This window comes from Numenius arquata, chromosome 2, assembly GCF_964106895.1.
Source record: "Numenius arquata chromosome 2, bNumArq3.hap1.1, whole genome shotgun sequence".
NCBI classification, from domain to species: domain Eukaryota; kingdom Metazoa; phylum Chordata; class Aves; order Charadriiformes; family Scolopacidae; genus Numenius; species Numenius arquata.
The window spans coordinates 93,201,217-93,219,301 of NC_133577.1; the positions used below are offsets into that span (position 1 = coordinate 93,201,217).

At 37.8% G+C, this 18,085-nt stretch overlaps 1 protein-coding gene across 3 annotated transcripts in view; it reads right to left on the bottom strand.

Moving 5' to 3' along the window:
* Positions 1 to 6,522: 6,522 nt before the first annotated feature.
* CNOT2 (CCR4-NOT transcription complex subunit 2) overlaps positions 6,523 to 18,085 on the bottom strand; it is a 90,119-nt gene continuing 78,556 nt past the window's right edge. For all 3 annotated transcript variants that reach the window (XM_074163012.1, XM_074163021.1, XM_074163000.1), the window contains 5 exons: positions 16,117 to 16,178; positions 15,970 to 16,019; positions 15,015 to 15,115; positions 14,297 to 14,441; positions 6,523 to 7,664 (listed from right to left, as the gene is read on the bottom strand). In XM_074163012.1, the coding sequence (XP_074019113.1) occupies positions 7,578 to 7,664; positions 14,297 to 14,441; positions 15,015 to 15,115; positions 15,970 to 16,019; positions 16,117 to 16,178 (445 nt within the window). In that variant the 3' untranslated portion in view covers positions 6,523 to 7,577. The remainder of the gene's footprint in view (positions 7,665 to 14,296; positions 14,442 to 15,014; positions 15,116 to 15,969; positions 16,020 to 16,116; positions 16,179 to 18,085) is intronic.

Sequence of the window (18,085 nt, forward strand, 5' to 3'; positions counted from 1 at the left end):
CGCCCGGCCGCCGCTGGCATCCGCCGCCGGGCAGCCGCTGCCATCGGCTAAAGCTCCCGCCGCTCCCCGCCTCCCTCCCCGCCTCCTTCGGGCTTGAGGGAGCCCACGGGGGAGGGGATGTGCGCGTGTATCCAGAAAAAAAAAAAAAAAAAAATTAGATAAATAAATAAAACGCAAACGTAAACCCCGTTGACCTAATTTAAGCCCCTCCGGGGGTGGAAGGGACAGCTTGCAACGGGATTATCTGGCCCGGGAGATTTGCTGGTGCGGATTAATACCGGGTACTGGGCAAGGTGCAATATATAGAGGGGCGTTGTGGCCCCCCACTCACCCACACCCCTCTAAGCCAGCATCCTCATCACGACGGGGTAGCAACCCTGCAGATAAATCCAGAAGAATCAAATCACGGCTTGAAAATAGTTTGTGTGTCCCAGTTCTTGCCCCTGGCTTGGTTAAGTCCTGGAGAGCCCATGCGAAGTCATGCTTAGTACCCCCATGTGTCAAAATTTGCAAGATCTCCGTGTATACACACAGAGTCAGACCCAAAATTAAAGAAACTAAGTATCTGGAAGTGAGGAAGCAGCTGCTATTTTCATCTTATTAACTGCAAAGGAACCTTTTGAGGACCTACAGGACCTTTTGAGGGTGCAGGACAAGTGCTCTGCTCCAGCCAGCCCCAAATCCAGCATCCAGCAGGGACAGATCCAGCCTCTTCCATCATTATTTGAAGATAATAGGTAAGCAAGATGATACCTGCCAAAACGTTTTACATAGGAATTGTTCCCAACAGGAAGGTACTGACCTTTGAAAGGTCACCTTAAGAAGTGCCCTCGTCGAAGCAGGTCTGCAGAAAAACTGTTGATCCAAGAAAATACACTTATTTTACAAATAAAGTTTGGTTATTACCCAGCATTTCCCACCACAGCAACACAACAGAACAAGCTCTTCAGTGCCAAAGTACTATAAGCAATAGTTATATTTTTGTTCCTTAGTCTTTATCATAGGCAATTAGATAGAACAAAATATGCCAGTTTCAGAGCCAAGAGCTGAACTTGATGATACAGCAGACAAGAGGGTACAGAAATAATAGAAAAATAAATATGGGAAGTAGCACTTTCTTCTGGCTACCTTTTTCAATCACTTTCCCACCGCAGAGTGCGACGTCAAACTTTTAAAAATAAAGTTGATCCATACGTTCTCCAAATGGACTATTGAGCAAGGTTTGGCAGGAAGGCTATTAAGAATCCATGCTGTGACATGAATATAAATGGATGCAAATATTGTCCTTAGTTGCACCAGCGCACTACCACGCTGCCCTCAGGCCAGCTGCTCCCTAGTTGCCTTTCCTAATACCAAAGGGTTTCAGATAAAGTATGCTAGCTCTGAGTAAAAATAAAAATAATCCCAGGCTTAGACATGGAATAGGTTTTTATACTAGAAACGGAGCTCATCTTGGTTAGTCCTTGGCTCTGTTAATCTATTCCCATCAGCCAGGCTTTGCTGCCAGCGCTTGTGACGACGGCAGTCTCCAGTGGTGGGGCTCGCTGTGTAGAGCTTTCTTATTATAAAAAAATAAATTTTTAATCAGGTAGATTTTTTTGCCTGCCACCTGAAGGGAAACTCCAGCCCTGCTTTCCCAGCTCAGGTGGGCTGTGACTTCCAATCTTTCTTACCTTCTGAACGGCTGCTATTGAGTCTCCCTGCGGTCGGTACTTGGTTCAATTCCTTGCTGTCCCCTGTACATAAAGTGCCGTCAGCTGAAAATTAAGGCAACAGCTCACTGGGTGACACAGTAACCTTGAGCATTAGTCCTCCTGCGTGCATCCAACCCTTGCGTCATCCGTGGTCAGAGGAGATGCTGAGGCTGTATTTTAACTGGGAACCGGCATTTCACATTCACCAGGTAATCTCATCCATTTTTAAAGTTCTGCACAAATAACCCAGTCAGTATTCGAAGTCTATTCGGATCAGCCGGAAGCGAAAAATGATCATCAATGCCCAATTTGTAAGAGAGTAAAGCTGGGTACAAGGGGCCTGTTGTGAAGATTTTAGCTCTGCTGTCACCTGCTGAGGGCAGGATTTGGGATGCTCCATGGTGACAGGCTACATCAGGAGCAGCCAGGGCTGAGAACGCCAGTGAACAAAGTTAAATATCTGTATGAAATTTTCAATGACAGGAAAACAGGTTGCTCCCTGCTTTTTCAGGCCCTTCCTTGCCCTGTGACCTGCGGCCGACTGCTGATCGCCCACCTGAAGGCAGCTCGTGGCAAGGATGCCTCCACCTCCATTGTGTACCTCGGGGCTGGAGGGGCTCTGGTGGGGCTCCGTTACCACACACCCAGAGGGGCCAGCTGATGGGAATGGGCTCACATGTCCCTGTTTCCTTGCAGAAGCCGAGTGGTGGTCCTTGTGACGTCCATCCTGGAGGTGCCTCACACTGTCTTCCATGAAAGTGCCAGTAATGAACCCCCTTTGTGAACAGCAAATATATATATGCACAATAACAAAATGGCTTTTTGAAAACAATGCTGTGATGCCCACCATTGACCTTCAAAGGGAAGGAGATGCCAGCCGGCTGGTAGAAACACAGCCAGGGGCAGGGGAACAGCCAAAACAGCCCTTTTGTCCAAAAGAAGAGTTGTAGGAAAAGCTGAAGGAGTTTCCACAGAACGTCATCGACGTCAGCAGCCCCAGGACACCCGCCTTCCCCTCGCTCCTCATCAGAACAGTCTTACAGGTGATGCAAGAGGCTGCAATCAGCAAAACTGGCTGCTACTTCCCTGGATTGATTGTTTGTTTGTGAAACCAGAGGGAGTTGAAAGAAGTGATTTTGCAGAAAATTCTTTTGGCAGCTTCAGCAGGAAAATCCTGACATATACCCACCTCCAACATTGGCATGTTAATAGCGACGAGGGAATACGAAATGCAAACAATAAACCAAAGTCTAGGAAAATAATATGTAAGCTTGGTTAGCACAGCTAATTCTGAAGTGGGTTGAATCACTGATACTCAAAACTACTGTTCTATGTGCTTTAACATTACTTCCAAAAAAATACAGTTTAACTCCAACAGTAAAGTGGCTTTAAGAGGTAAACCTACTGAAGTAATTCAAACCACAATTTCAAAATAAGTCATCCAGCTGCATTTCCTCTGGTCTTTTAAATGTACCAGAAGCTTTCAGATTTGTGGAAATGACAGCACGCATGCTTATCAGAGGAGAGAAATGAAAACAACTATGCCATGTTAATTCTCATACTATCTGAAAATATAAAAGCATCAGTTGTCAATCCAGACTGTGTGGCCCAATCTGCATTCTTTACCAGAATTCAACTACCACTAGCCTAATTTTTAGGCAGTGGCAAATTTTGAAGAACATGATGAAAGGGACTTTTTGCAGTCCCTTTTTTGAAGTATTTGAAGACTAAGCAGACTCAGAAACTTTGCTTTAATAGAAGCCATTGCTACATTTACGATCTTAAATCAAAAGCGCTCTCCAGCTACCTCATGCTTAGGATGACAACCGTGCATTCAGAAGCTCTTCCTGAGTGTGACAGATAGCAGTCATATTTTCTTTTTTGTTTCAGTCAACACCCAGCCATGGAAGTACTTTCGATCACAAGTCACAGGGAATTAATTAAAAAAAAAAAAAACAACAACAACAAAATTAAGATGTGCTCATTTTAGGTGACAAGTACCTTTAAAACCATGTTATTTAGAAAGTGAACACCCTTCTTCAATAGCCACGGCCACCTACGAGCCATGCTGGATCAAGCTGACTGGTCCCTAGACCTCCATGCCTTCCGACACCGCTTAGGTCATGCCAGAGATAGTTTCTGGTCTCTTTACAGTCACCAGAAAGAGTCCCTCAGCGCTCTGCAAAAAACATCTGGCTACAATATACAAGTTTGTATTTTGGGTACATTCTCAATGTTCTTTTTCATGGAAACTGCAAAATGGAAATAGAAGAGTACCAGAAATACTGGCTTGGGGATAGAGAGGATTTGAGACACGACACGCAGTGATATGATATGATTATACACCTTCATACTATCTAGATGTCACGTCTGTGAAAGAGCGGCGTGCTCAGTCCCGAATCCTGACACGCATGGAGTCAACACTTTCACTGAGATCAAAGTCACATGCAAAATAGTTTTATCCACGTGAGTATCTGCAGGCTTGCTCAGATTAGTCAGGTCTTCAATTAGATTAATCAAGCCCACGAATGTTCTCACGTGCTTAAGCATTTGTGGCACCGGGTACTAAGGTAGAGGAGATTTAGTCCTGCGTGGTTTGGGGTTGGTTTTTTTGTGTGTTCATTTTTAAACACCCAGGTGAAGTGTCCTTACCTCCTTCCTCCACCACTCCCTGGTCCCCTCGGTTTTCCCACAAGTAGGAACTGTTAAAATAACAGCTGCAAGTGTTTTCTGCAATACTAAGGATAATCAAGTGGGTGAAACCCATCTTAGCCCTGGAAATTCAGGGTAGCGAATTTCCAGAGAAACTGGAGCCAAAATAAAGATTTATAAGCAATACTCAGTAAGGAGCGATGAATCTAAAAACATGTTATTAAAACAGGCCAGAAACAGGAATGCTTCTACTCGTTCCCAAGAACACCGGGTTTACTACTCCAAACTTACCTTGCACATTGTTGTACAACAGAATCATGATGGGGGAAAAAAACCCACTTCAAATAAGTATATTTTTAAAAGAGCATTCTATTCTCTCCCCTTATACATAGTGTTAGTGGAACGTAAAAACATATTAAATAAGCCTCAGACCTCAGTTGCCAGTGTTAAAAATCTCCAGGTCAACTCAGTTGCCAATTTGCCAGGTGTCTGAATGTGTAAATGAGGGCTGAGGTTTTCTTCCTTTCAGAGCAGCATATTTTTTTTTCAATTTTTAAATTAACGTGGTATCAGCTAAAAAGTGCTTCCAATTTTACACCTTGTTTTCTGTTTAAACCCATTTCTCCTGCTTCCACCCAGAGCATAACATGAAATTAAGTCACAGATTTTAAAGTCTCCATATATGCTTGGAGACCCAGAATGTTCTTCCCCTTGGAGGGAGCAAATCACCAGTTCCTTACTCACAGGCGAGAAGTTTGCTAAAATCAAACATCTCGCATTTTTGAAGCATGGAGCAGGTGAGTACAACTGTATCGTCAAAGTAACTCTTTGGAGAACGTAGGTTCCCAATTTCAGCTGAATTGTTTATAAAGTACCATAGTTATTTACCAGTACGATGCCATTTTAAATGTAATTTATGTTGTTCATTTCCATGAGACTGGCTATGGAGATGAAAAATAATATTAATGAAACCCAAGACCATATAATAAGAAATAATCACATTTGATTTGAAGATTTAAACATTGTTCCAGGCATCCTTAAAAAAAACAATAAAAAGTAAAGATCACAGCAGACCTCTGACCAAAAAAAAAAAAGTAAGATTGTGGAGTGATCAGGACACTTTTGGAAAATTATCCTTTTAAAATTTATATATTTATTTTTGAATAGTCAAATATATGCTTGTATCTTCTCCTATTTGAGAGAAGGAATGAAAGAACGGGAGCAAAAAGGAAACAGGAAAGAAAAAAAAAAGAGAAAAGAAAAAAGCCATCTTTTTCAGCTTCTCTTAGCCATCATCTGGATTATAACTATCCTCTTCTTTCAAGTTGAGAAAGCAGTTTGCTTTCGTAATAAAAAATAATAAACAATAGTCTTGTATTTTTATGTCTATCATCTTAAAATATATATAAAAAACTGTAGAATTTAAAATTGCTATATGCCTGATACAGAACCATAGCAATGCCATTAACGGTCCAATTTCCAAGCAAAATTCAATACAAGCCAACATGCTGGTTTTGCGCTACACAGAAAACCAGATCCAAACCTGAAAACAAAACCCCACAGCATCCCATTCACTGGCATGTGTTTTTTGCCTTGTCTTGCTTTGGTAATTTCAGGTATTTTGAAATGGTTTGCATCACCAGAGGCAACTCAATGAGACATGGCAGTAACATCAAGGAAAAGGAAATTATCCAAATGGTTCAGGCTTTTCTTCCTCCCCTCTGGAGAGCAGTCGTACTTTTCAGGACCAGTTCAAGTAATAGTGATCATCAAATGAAATTCATTTCTGCTTGAAGTGGGAAAACACCAACCTGCAACTATGATCAGTTCTAAACCAAGCTTCTTCCAAGTGGTCCTTCTGTGATGAATTCCTGAAGCATCTTCCTATCATGTGAAATGTTACCCACCCGCCTTTCTAAAAATGATTTTGCTGTTTGCTATTATAGAGAGGGGATCTGAAACCAAGGTAACCAAACTTTTTGGCTGTGGAAGCTTTACTGTTGAACAGAATATAAAACTCTCTCATAAATTTACTTGTCAGCAGCAAAAAGACTCTTCAAGTGTCTTAACCTCTGTACAGCTCGATAGTTTTAATACTTCAACTTTTTTTTTTTTTCCATTTTTCATTGTTGAAGAAATAATTTCACAATCTCAAATCAAAGTCAACACTGCAGTGAGGAGAGCTTTTCTACTTTATTACAAAGAGAAGAAGCCTTTATGTGGTCAGAAAATACAAGATTGATCTTTTTTTTTTTTTCTCTTCCTATGAAACGCTGCTGTTCAAACAGCCAGAGTGAATTGTCTCAGTTCACTTCTTTAAGTCCCATCACATTCACTTGGGTATGGATGTCCTTGGCTGCTGAAAATCTGGCCCTTTAGTGCACAGGGCGACAAAGTAGTCCCCTGACCAGCAGTTCCAGAATGTCCCGTTTTCATATATTGCATCCATGCACACCTCCTAAAAATGAGGTACAGCAGGGCAAACATTTTCCAAAATAGATGTCATATATATAATATATACACATTCGTACATACATACCTTTATTCATGTGATGTCCAAAAATTTAAAAAAAATGTACACATTTATTACAAAATCGTAACAAAGACTGGACAGTGTTTTGCTCATTCTGGAAAGATGAAGCTCAGTAATACACAACTCTGGAAACTAACCAGAGACTGTGGCAATATCTTTCTTCTAAACAGTCAGATATTCTTGCATTAAGCTTGGCGAAAACTGCCTTTCAAAAACAGAAGGGGAAGTAAAATGAAGGAAGCAAACCTTGCTCATCTTTCCAAATGAAATACGAGAAGGATCTTCACATAAAAATGCACAAACATTTTTTATTACCAATAGTGCTACAATGAACAATGTAAATTTTGTTGTCTAATTTTTTGTCTTTTTTCTTTTTTTTTTTGTTTTTACATTTTGGAAAACTAAGTGGTAAACTTTTGTCAGTGTACTCGCTTGTCTTTACAGACCCAAGCTTGTCTGCTGGCAAAAAATAAAACAAAAACAAAAATTCAGACCCTGCTCAAACTAAAGAAAAACAATTACAAATTTAGTTGTTGGGCAGCACATAATTAGTAAGGCAGGACCTCAAATGGTGACCCTTCGCATGAGCCAATTGCCAGATCCTCAAGGATTAAAACCAGGATGCCTGAGCCACATCAGTTCTGCAGTTATGTTGAGTATTGTGCTGAGACAGCCATACCCCAAGAAAAGGGAAGTCTTTAGAAGGCTTGCTGAGCAGGGTTGTAGTTGAAGGTTGATGGCAGATGAGGCCTTTCTTCTAATTTGTCATATTCCAGATGGAACTCCTACAATTAAAATGAAAAAAAAAAAAAAAAAAAGACAAAACCAAATAAAACAACGTATCATTTACCCGTCGAGACCTTGTTTTTCTACCAGCCATACTTGAAAAGCACAAATACAGAAGAGATCAAGTCCTAACTTTCAAGCAGAAATACATTATTTCAGTACCCTGGATTCTACAGTTTAAGTAAAAGAAAGTCAATATCCTAAGCCATTGTACCTGCAACATGTAGGCTCTCCTATCCCGTTTAGTGCTACTTTATTCTCAGAATCCTACTTATGGTCTCGAACCATTTCACACATGCACACAACCCAAACACAAATACACAATCACTACATGAGCTGAATGATGAATAAAAGCTTCTGTCTTTCAACACGTCAGAAGTACAGAGACTTGTTTTGGATGACCTGAAGTTTGGGGATATTCTGTGTCATACTACCAGGCCCAACTGTAAGTTAATCTAGATAGGTAGTGTTCCCGAAGGAGAAATTTAAAATGCTACAAACAAAGTACTGAGGCCTATTTAACCCAGAATTTAACAAAATATTCCACTACATTTCATACTCTGATTTAAGCTTCAGACTCACCCAACCCTCCTGGTACATCCCGAGCTCCTTGCTCCTATATCCCACTTTGCCAACATCTTTCATGAGACATTCTCTCGGTGTTTAAATAAATAGAATAAAAATCTCTGCCCGTGTCCTCGGGTGCCGCACAAGCTACTGGTTCATAAATAAGCAGCTTTACTGTCTCAATCACCTGACTTTTGTTTGAGGGCGTCTGGCTTGCATAATTTTAAAACATTTCAGTGATCCAGTAGGAATTGTTATTCTGACTACAGCAGCTACTACAAAACAGATTGTAACAACCCTTGATGTCTAAATGCATCCTGATTATTACAGTGAAAAAGCAGCTTCCTTCCCCATGACATTAATTTGTGCACAAAACCCCAATTACTGCACTTTGATATTTGGTGCTTGTTACTTCATTCATGCAAAAAACCATCAAGGAATTATTTAAATCTTGTATTTTTCAGATTCTTTCAGCAGTGTAACTGTGTCTCAACCCCATTCTACCTTCATTCAAGAAACAGAGTAAGTGGAAGATTCAGAATTGTTCTTTAAGAGTATTTCTTAGTAATTCAACAACAGCTACCTTGGACACGTACAGTAATTTATTTTGCCTAATTCAGTGCAGAACCTCAGCAGAGCATCATCTGCAGAGCAAACTTACCCCGCTATTGTTACATACAGATGAAAAAGCTAAGAGTAGTGAATAGATTATTTTAGAACACTCCCTGAAGTGATTAAATAGTAAAATATTCCAGTTTTTACAGGTCGGCAAACTAAATTAAAGACCAAGTCAATGCAAGAGCAGAAATAAAATCTAGGAAATCCAACTCTCTGGTTTCTCTTCTTTAAGGCAAAACAAGGTCCATCTAGCACGGAAAGAATATTCAGCATGGTGAGGTAACTAAGTGGGGAAAATGCCAAGCATTCAGTAAGTCTGTACTCCCCATAGAACATTGTCCCTAAATCTGGAAAATCCTAGCAAAACTTATGTGAGGTTACAGCCACCCACACTAAAGTGCTACATCTGCTTCATTTTTGGTTCCCCGCTCTATGCTCCAACCAAGGGCTTTTTTAGTTGGTTAGGGTTTTCTTTTCTTTTGGTGGTGGGTTGGTTGGTTTGAGCTTTTTTAGGTTATATACACAAGTCAATTGCTTTTGGCATTCCTAAAGCCAGTTGGTGTATGCTCTCTTTTTGTGCAGATACATATGCATGTGCTGATAGTGAAAAGATGCCTCCTCCCTCCTTTTGTCAGAAGCAAGATCAAAGTGTAAAAATCTGTGTAAGTATTTTGGTGTCAAAGGCTGTTTTAGGTTGGGTGGATCTTCAGTAATTCTGAAGTCACTTTATAATAGAAAAAATACCCCTACAACTTCTCTCCCATTTATGGCTTTTGAAGTTTCCATTTTGCACATAATCATGGAAGGGTTTGTGGATTATCTACGGTCTATAGTCAGCTTCAATCAGTTACCTGAATCTTCACATACTCAAGTGCCTTCAAAATTACCCATGGAAAACGGCTACTTGAATCAGTAAAGACGGTATCAATAGCCTAAAAAGGACTTTCCAACATTGAGACATCTATGTGCCTCTATTGGCAGTAGTAGCTGGGACCAGGGTGTGTGTCTGAGAAATGCTCAGTAGCTTGAGTAGTCCTTTGAATGCCACAAATTGGAAGCCCCTCATTTAGAAGACGGAATATGACTCCTACCAAGTTCATACTTCAAACTTTCATTGATGTTTATTTTAAACAGGCTTAAAACAGCCTTTTTGATTTGCATCCGAGTGTCAGCAATGCTCAAGCCCAATATCCAGTCATGTATAAGAGCATCTAAAGTTATATCTGACAATACCAAAAAAAGAACTCATTGACCAAGTATTTTTGAAAACTAAAAGGCAATTATTTATTACATATAGAAAAATGCTTGTATTACAGGTATACTTTATGTTTTTGCTTTTGATTCGAGTAGCCACTGTGGTTTAGGATATAAACAGTAGCACTGATACTTTTTAATATAAACAGATACAAATAAAATGCAAAAAAATGCCACTTATCAATTGACAAACAACTGTTAAATTGTTTTGGTTTCCACATGGAAGAAATTATTTAAAATTAAATACCTTTTATTAAACAAGAATAATGAATACTAAATGTGTGTGGAAAATTACAGCACATGTGTGACACTAAATAAATTGTTCTATGCAAAGAAATCAATCACTTCTCATGTCATCCTGAAAACTTGTGTTGAGCCTGCACATGTACAAACAATAATAGGTAAGAATAAAGATAGAAGAGAATTACTTAAGGTGATCCATAGCATTAACAGAGTACAACAAAACAAAAAGTTATCTGACAGGAAGTGTCCTGAGGACAATATATTCTGGACTGCTTAAGTCCATCAAAGGAGATGGTAGAAATCTTATGGCTAGTTCAAAAATCCCAAATGGGACTAAAAAAAGCAGCATTTATACTGGATGTAAAGACCCAAACTTAAGTTAGGGGCTAAATAAAAATGCTACGGCACATCTCTATTAGAAGAGCAAATTTAACTTCCTAGCAACTATAAAAATATTTCAATTAATATTGATCTTAAAAGGATAGGAAGTAATTTAATATAGGCAACAACTCTTAGGAAATAAATACTTGGAAATTTGACCTTCTCTCCCATAAAGAATTCCAGATTTTATAACTACAAAATCAAAGTAAAACGTTTTTTATAATCTTGTTCCTTCAATGGGACTAATTCTCCTTACTTTTCAAAGGAGAAATACCAGACAGTTTACTTCAGACTATTTAAATCAGGATTTCAGTAAACTCGCAATTGTAGGAGGCATTTTTGGTCTCATATCCACTTCCCTTCCCCTCTCATGTCTCCTCAACAGCAGCAAACTATAAAGCCAAATCCTCAGTGAAAAATCAAAGCGTCTTTAACCATTCTGTATTTTCCACGTGCCCTAGGATGAAAAACCATATATACAGAACATATCTATAATGAGCGTTTTCCTGCATTTTGGTTTGCATTTAAGGTGAATTTAAAGCTTATTGTCATTCATCTTTTTTTCCCCGCTGTTTACTACAAGGTATCAACATAGAATTAATTTGATTTTATTCCTAACAGTTTAGGAATTGTGTTGTTAGTCAGCTATTTTGCTGCATTTCCTTCTTCAGTCTATTATGTATTAGGAATATAAAAATAGAGCTTACAGCTTAATAAATAAAGCTAAATATATTATTTGATGTTTTCTTGAAAGAACTTATTCAGTTTACTTTACTGGGCTTTGTTAAAACCAATCTAGGACACCATCAAAAAATCTGTTAAACCACATCTGATTTATGTGTTTACAAACTTAGTCTTAAGATTTAGCAATATTTTCTAAAGTAAACAGTTATATTTCACTGTATCTATTGTAATATACTACAATTTAAAATAGGTACAATAAATACATAAGGACTAATGAAATCGTTAGGCAGCAATTACTATTGCGGCCTTCTAAGGAACTGATATTCCCAGTATTCACTAATAATGTAGCAGTTAGAGACTGCAACTTATCAGAGCTCTTCCTTTTTTTCCAGCTTCTTATATTTTTAGTTTCCTGAAACATTAATTAATACTTCTGCATTTGTTAGAAAAAAATTACTTGGCCATACTTTTCTTTGCATTCAAAGCAACATGAAGTTATCAAATACACCCATCCTTGTTACGGTTAAGTCTCTGCTAGTCTTCCTCCAAGGAAATGTCAACTCCAGAAATTAATATCAGAATTAATACAATGCCAAGATCACACCTGACATACATCTAAGCTTATTTATTTATCATAGAAGGAAACACCACAGAATTATTTCTATCCTTATACAATGGGCACCACTTCCTTCTAGTAAAAGAAATGTTGTGTTTCCACATAGGGCAAAAACTCAAATTCCACTGATACGTGAACCTACAGGAGACTCTTATTGCTCGTAAAAAAAAAAAAAAAAAGGAACATACTCAGTTGATTCCAAAGAAACAAGCTATCCTTTCAAAAGGTAATTATTTCCTCTCTGATGATCTTACGTAATAATAAAAGAGCTTTAAACAGTCTCTTGGGAAACTTAAGAAAGTATACCAGTCACCAAATAAATAATTCAAGTAGAAATTAAAACTTTTCTTTTGTTTGGGTTTTCTTTTGAGGGGAGTGATGCTTTTGCTTAGAAGTTTTGGAATTACCTTGCACTTACGAAAAACCATACAAGCAGGGCTTGCCATTAAAACCTTCAGGCACAAAATATTGGTTTTCTTATGGTCACAAGAAAGGCAGCAGAGGCAACACATCATGCACACAACTGAACGAAGAACCTTCCCATATCATTTGGGGTAACTAAAACATTAGTTTCTGAGGAGAGCTTGCACAGACCAAGCAAATTTACTCGGGGAGGAGGAATGGGGGAAAAAACAAAAAGCATTACATCTAGTTAATCTCTAGATGATGGCAAACTTCAGTATACTGGCTAGGAATGAATGTAATGAATGCATTTAACAGAGGGGAGAACACTGAACTCTATTCCCTTTAATTTAAAGCTGATGTTTAAAAACACATCAATAGACATGTAACGATTTCATGTAATATTTCATAATCTCCAAGTGTACAGATGCAACTTGCTCACAGAAATTAAATGCCTTTTCAGCAAACAACTGGTAAGTTAGGCTCCAGGTGAAAAGGTTCCCGAGTAAGTGAAACACCTAAGCACGTGGAACACAAAACATCATTCCAACATGCTGGAATCATATCCGTTGAGTTCAAGGCTTCAAGATTAATCTGGTCTGATCTGTTAAGTGTTTTCTTAGAGGAAAGCAAGAGTATGATACCATGTCTACAGAAGGTGTGACATGGAAGTTTTATGCTTGCTCTTTTCATCGATGAATCCAATACGTCGATTAAAACATGAAGCAAAAATCGTGCCACATCCACAAAAATCTCATATAACCAAACTTAAGTGGGGAATGAGATTCTTGACAAGTTATTTAACTCAAACAGACTCTAGGTAGGTGTGATGGTTATATGCACATTGTGAATATATCTTATTTTCAGCTCCAGCTGAAGCTGAATACATGACTTTGTAGGGCAGGCACACCTCTTGCCAGGTTATTGAATATTAGCGCTCCTGATAACTCAAAGAGTGTTTTGGTACATTATCTACACCAGGAAAATCTTTGCTTTAGCGGGGAAGAGAAATTACAGAAGTCACAATCCAGCCAGCAACAGACATCCTACGATAGGGCTTTAAAAGCTGGAAGCTGGAATTGGAAGTTTTATGGTCCTAAATGTTGGAAAATACTGAAAATTAATTATCTTTGGGGGAGGGTGGAGAAATGAAGCGCAATTCTGTAAATTTCTTCAGCTAACAAGTAAAGGATGAACATTACTGACAGTATTTGTGGACAGAAAGGAAGAAATAGATGAGAAGTGGGAAGGGAGAAGACTGTAGCTTTCTGATTTTTTTTTAATACCTCTTGGCCTAGAATACAGAGAACAAGCATCATGAAAATATGATTCCTCCCTAAAAGAAGTGATTTATTTCCAAGTACTCTGATGTTCAAACAACAGAGCATGAAAGGCCTTCAACACGCTCAAGGAGAGACAGTACCTGAAAAACAAAAAACACTCCCTCCACCCATCCCACTCCCATTTTTAATTCCAAAGAGAGATGTGGTAGCTCCTTATTTAATTTTCTGAAGCAAAACACTAGAACATGTGCAAGCACAATTTCTAAAATGCTAAATAATGCCTTCTATTCTATAATTCTGTACTTGAAAAAAGCTTTCAATTTTAACAAAACTTGTAATAGAAGTTCTACATCCCTGTACTGCCCAAAGAAAACTGGAAATAGAGAAATTTTTCCTTTTCCACAAGCAAGCCAATGTCTTAGGCAATCTTTATCCCCTCACAGATCAGAAATTGAGATAATGAACTTAAACAACAGGAAAGTTATAAAGTTTGAGACTGTTAGGGACAAGACTGGGTTTTACTTTTCTCCTAAAAATACATAGTTGACGGACTTAAAAAATCTGCACAAGGTAAAAGAGATACCTTAGCTACTTTCCTCCAGTTAAGACAGTCAAAGAAGTAATATGTTCCCCTCTCGTACGTATTGGTTTTCATTGTTGGCTCCATGCCGGGTGCCCTGGTGATCCATACTCGTTCTTCTTTGTGGTATCTCCAATCCCGGTTAAATCTTTCATTTGTAATAGGAAGGAAAAATAATTTTTAGTGTTAATTATCTGAATACAACTTAATAAACTAAAATTTTAAGGGCTTCAATCAAAACTGTACAACGCATTCAAAACCAAAACAAAATTTCTAAGACATCGTTAAACCTGTGATCTCATACCTCTTCCATTCAATTATTACACTTCAAACTAATCACACATGAAACTTTAAGTCTGATAGATTCAAACAACAAACTCTTTTTATGATTATTTACTGTTTTTCTTTTTGTTTAAGATAGGTAAGTTAGATATTTAATAACAACCAGCACCTGCCACTTTTTCACAGTGCTTCACAATATACAAAATTCACAAGACAGACTTGATTTCCACTACATGAATGAAAAAAAAGTACAAAATGGAACCAAGGTTGGAGGAGGTATTTAAAAAAGATTTCCAGCTTTAGATTGACTAAACTTTTGTTTCCCGTGTCTAACTTGCTGGGTTTTGGTTTTTGTTGTTTTTTCTTTTTTTTAACATCTACTACTTCATTACTGCAATAGATTAAATCATATAAGACTGACAAAACAGTTTGAACGTACAGCTCTACTGCTGCTAATAGCTGTAATACATCTCCTCCATTCATGTAATAGAGATAAAACAGGAGATCTTCTCCATATCGGCCAAGTTTTATTGCAGCCAGCTGCAAAAGATTGAAGAAAATGAGGATGAAAAAACACAATAGATAAAAGTTTTAAGACATACTATCCCACTTAAATAACACAAGGATACATCCAGAATGTGCTTCCATCCTAAGTGTGTTGCAAGTGATACTCTAGTTTAACAAGAGTAATAATTATTAAAACAATCACTTTTTCTTCACTTGTAGTTAGCCTTTCCAACATAAAGGATACAATAGAAAAAATGAACAGAAGTAACGAATCGGCAAGACAGAGTTTTCTCCCTGTACCTGTGTGTATCTTCATCAGTTACTTTCTTTTAATTAAAAAAACCCAAACCCAAACATTTACATGTATTTGCTCACTTCACACTCTATTAAGTAACATTACTACAATTTCTTACAGTATTGCTCAATGATGCCTCTTACAGAACTACAATAGTTAAAAGAAAATATAGCTAGAAAAAAAATCCCTATTCAAGTAGATATGAAACGCAACAGATAAATGTGAGAGTATCTTGAGCTACAACTCTTGAGATATTTCTTCTTAAGATAAGCTCAATTTAGTATGGCATCTGAATATTAAGAGTCTATGGACTATAAGAAACTTCTGCTTTGCATGAAGGGCAAACTCTTAAAAACGTAATGTGCTCTTTTCTAACCACACCCATTCTCAGTTTTGTCTTCCCTTTCTTTTTCTAAGGTGGAATGGGTGCGTGATGTGTCCAATTAGCTGGTCAACACACCACTGTTCCTAAAAAGTCTGAGGACATCCATAAAAAGCATTGATTTTGAATATCACCTATCTGAAAGAAAATTTAGAAAATTACCGATAATAAATTAACAAAAAATAGGCGCGCACACACACACATACTCACCTTATCCCTAATGTGAATGTTAGTTAAGTATTCAGATGGAACATGGAAGTCTAAAAAAAGAATCGGAATTGATGCAACTATTAAGACATGTAAATGAATATAATTTGCAAATATTAGTATTGATTTAAATAGTTATTTCTCTCTTACCTATGTCTTGAGGTCGACAAGGTGATGATGCCCAGGGTGATGCAAATTTGGGATACAGATTTCTGAATAAAAGAAAAGCACAAATTTACCAAAATTGAAAACAAAACCCAAACCACCCAAACAAAAAAACTCCATAACCAATCTCACAAACCTAAAAACCATACCACGCAACCAAAATCACTAGCTGGGGTGAGAAGGAAGCTAAAAAAAGAAATTTCCAGCCCACTTTCCTAAAACAGTTACATTTATTCATTTTCATTTTAATGTGAGGACTAAGATTGCATTTAAACTGCCATGGGAATCTACAGAGTCAAGATTTCCATTTCAATCTATTATTCCTTCAACTTAAGTGCCAGGGATCCCAACCTTTTTCAGAGATTGTTTTACACAGGGTTTCAATTTGCGTAGGAACAGTTGTCACAAGCCTGGTGCGTTCCAATTTATTGGCCGATGATTTAAAAGGGAAGCAAAAGCTTATACTGGTAGAGTTTTTTTTAAACTAACCAGTAAAGATTTTACTCGTCTTCTAAATTTCAGTGATGACAAATAAAATGAACCCCAGCACAACAGCAACATCAGTTTATTATGATTTAGTATTTTTCTTTCACACAGATTTTGCTAACATATTAAAAAAAAAAACCACAACACAGAGCCATTAGTTTAATACAGAGAAAATGATGAAGCTTTCAACTCTACTACAATGACTGATGTATCGAGGAATGAGTTTTCTAATTAACAGGTAAAGAAGTGGGGAAAAAAAAGGACTGAGCAAAATGTACTTTTGGCAGGGAGCTACAGCCTGCTGTTAATTATCCACGACAGCATCCTATTACGGCAAGTTTTGTAAATGAAGCCTGAATATGGTATACCCTATCAAATCCTTGCTTCCCTCTTCTCAAGGGCCTAATAATTACTATTAAAAAAATAAATATTGGAAGTCTACTGAATTCCCTGAACACAACCAACTCCCAAGCTGAGCTATATGGGCCAAAAACTACACCGATCAAGTGGTGTCAATCTTACTCTAGGATAGTTAATTTCACTGTTAGCAAAAACTTATGCTTTAGAGCCTGAAGGAAAATTTCAGTGGCAAAATCTGGAGATGTTGAAAATAACTAAACCATTCCTTGTACTTAAAGCATGGACAGGCGTTGCCCCAAGAAGAGGAGCATTCTGCAACTCCATCACTTCACACTTGCCCTACAGGTTTGGTTCCCTAGGGCAAAGAATCCAGGATTTTACAGACTCAGGACTGCACCTCTGTATGCAATAAAAACTGACAAGTTGGTGCACAGTGTTCCCTCCATGATACAAATAAAACTGTACTCTTTTAACGTTTTTTCAAGGAGGTATTGGACAGCCTACGGTCTACTTGATGAATATTTCGTGAAGTTTCAGAACATGAACAAACAGCTACATAATCTCTAAATAATTAAATGTAGTAATGCCATATTTTTAAATCTATATTTATGTAGAATTTTAAGTTATCCTAAGGAATTAGAAGCATATTTATTAAGGAAATTAAGACTGTACAGGCAATATATAATCATTCTTTCAACAATCAGAATAAATCTTAACCTACCTGCACAGAAAATCTATATAAAACTGGGCCTTAGAAGGCTTAATTCAAACCATTAGAGATACAGACAGAATTCTAAAATTTTGTTTCTGACAGCACATTTATTGCGCTAAGTGTTTAAGTAAGACAAGTATTTTTACCATCAGAAGTACCTCACAAGGCAGAAAATTTTGGCTTTCCACATGTGAAATGCTTTTAGTTTTTCAAATGACAATTCATAAAGGAAGCAAAGCATGTTTAACATAAGGCCAGAAGGCAGGCTAGACACTGAGGGCTGCAGAGGCTGGTTGCAAACTTTTTCTGTAGTACAAAATAAAACCAGCTTTCTGATACAGAACTGTCTGAATAAAATATTAACGCTACCCCCTCCACGACTGTTAATACCACGAC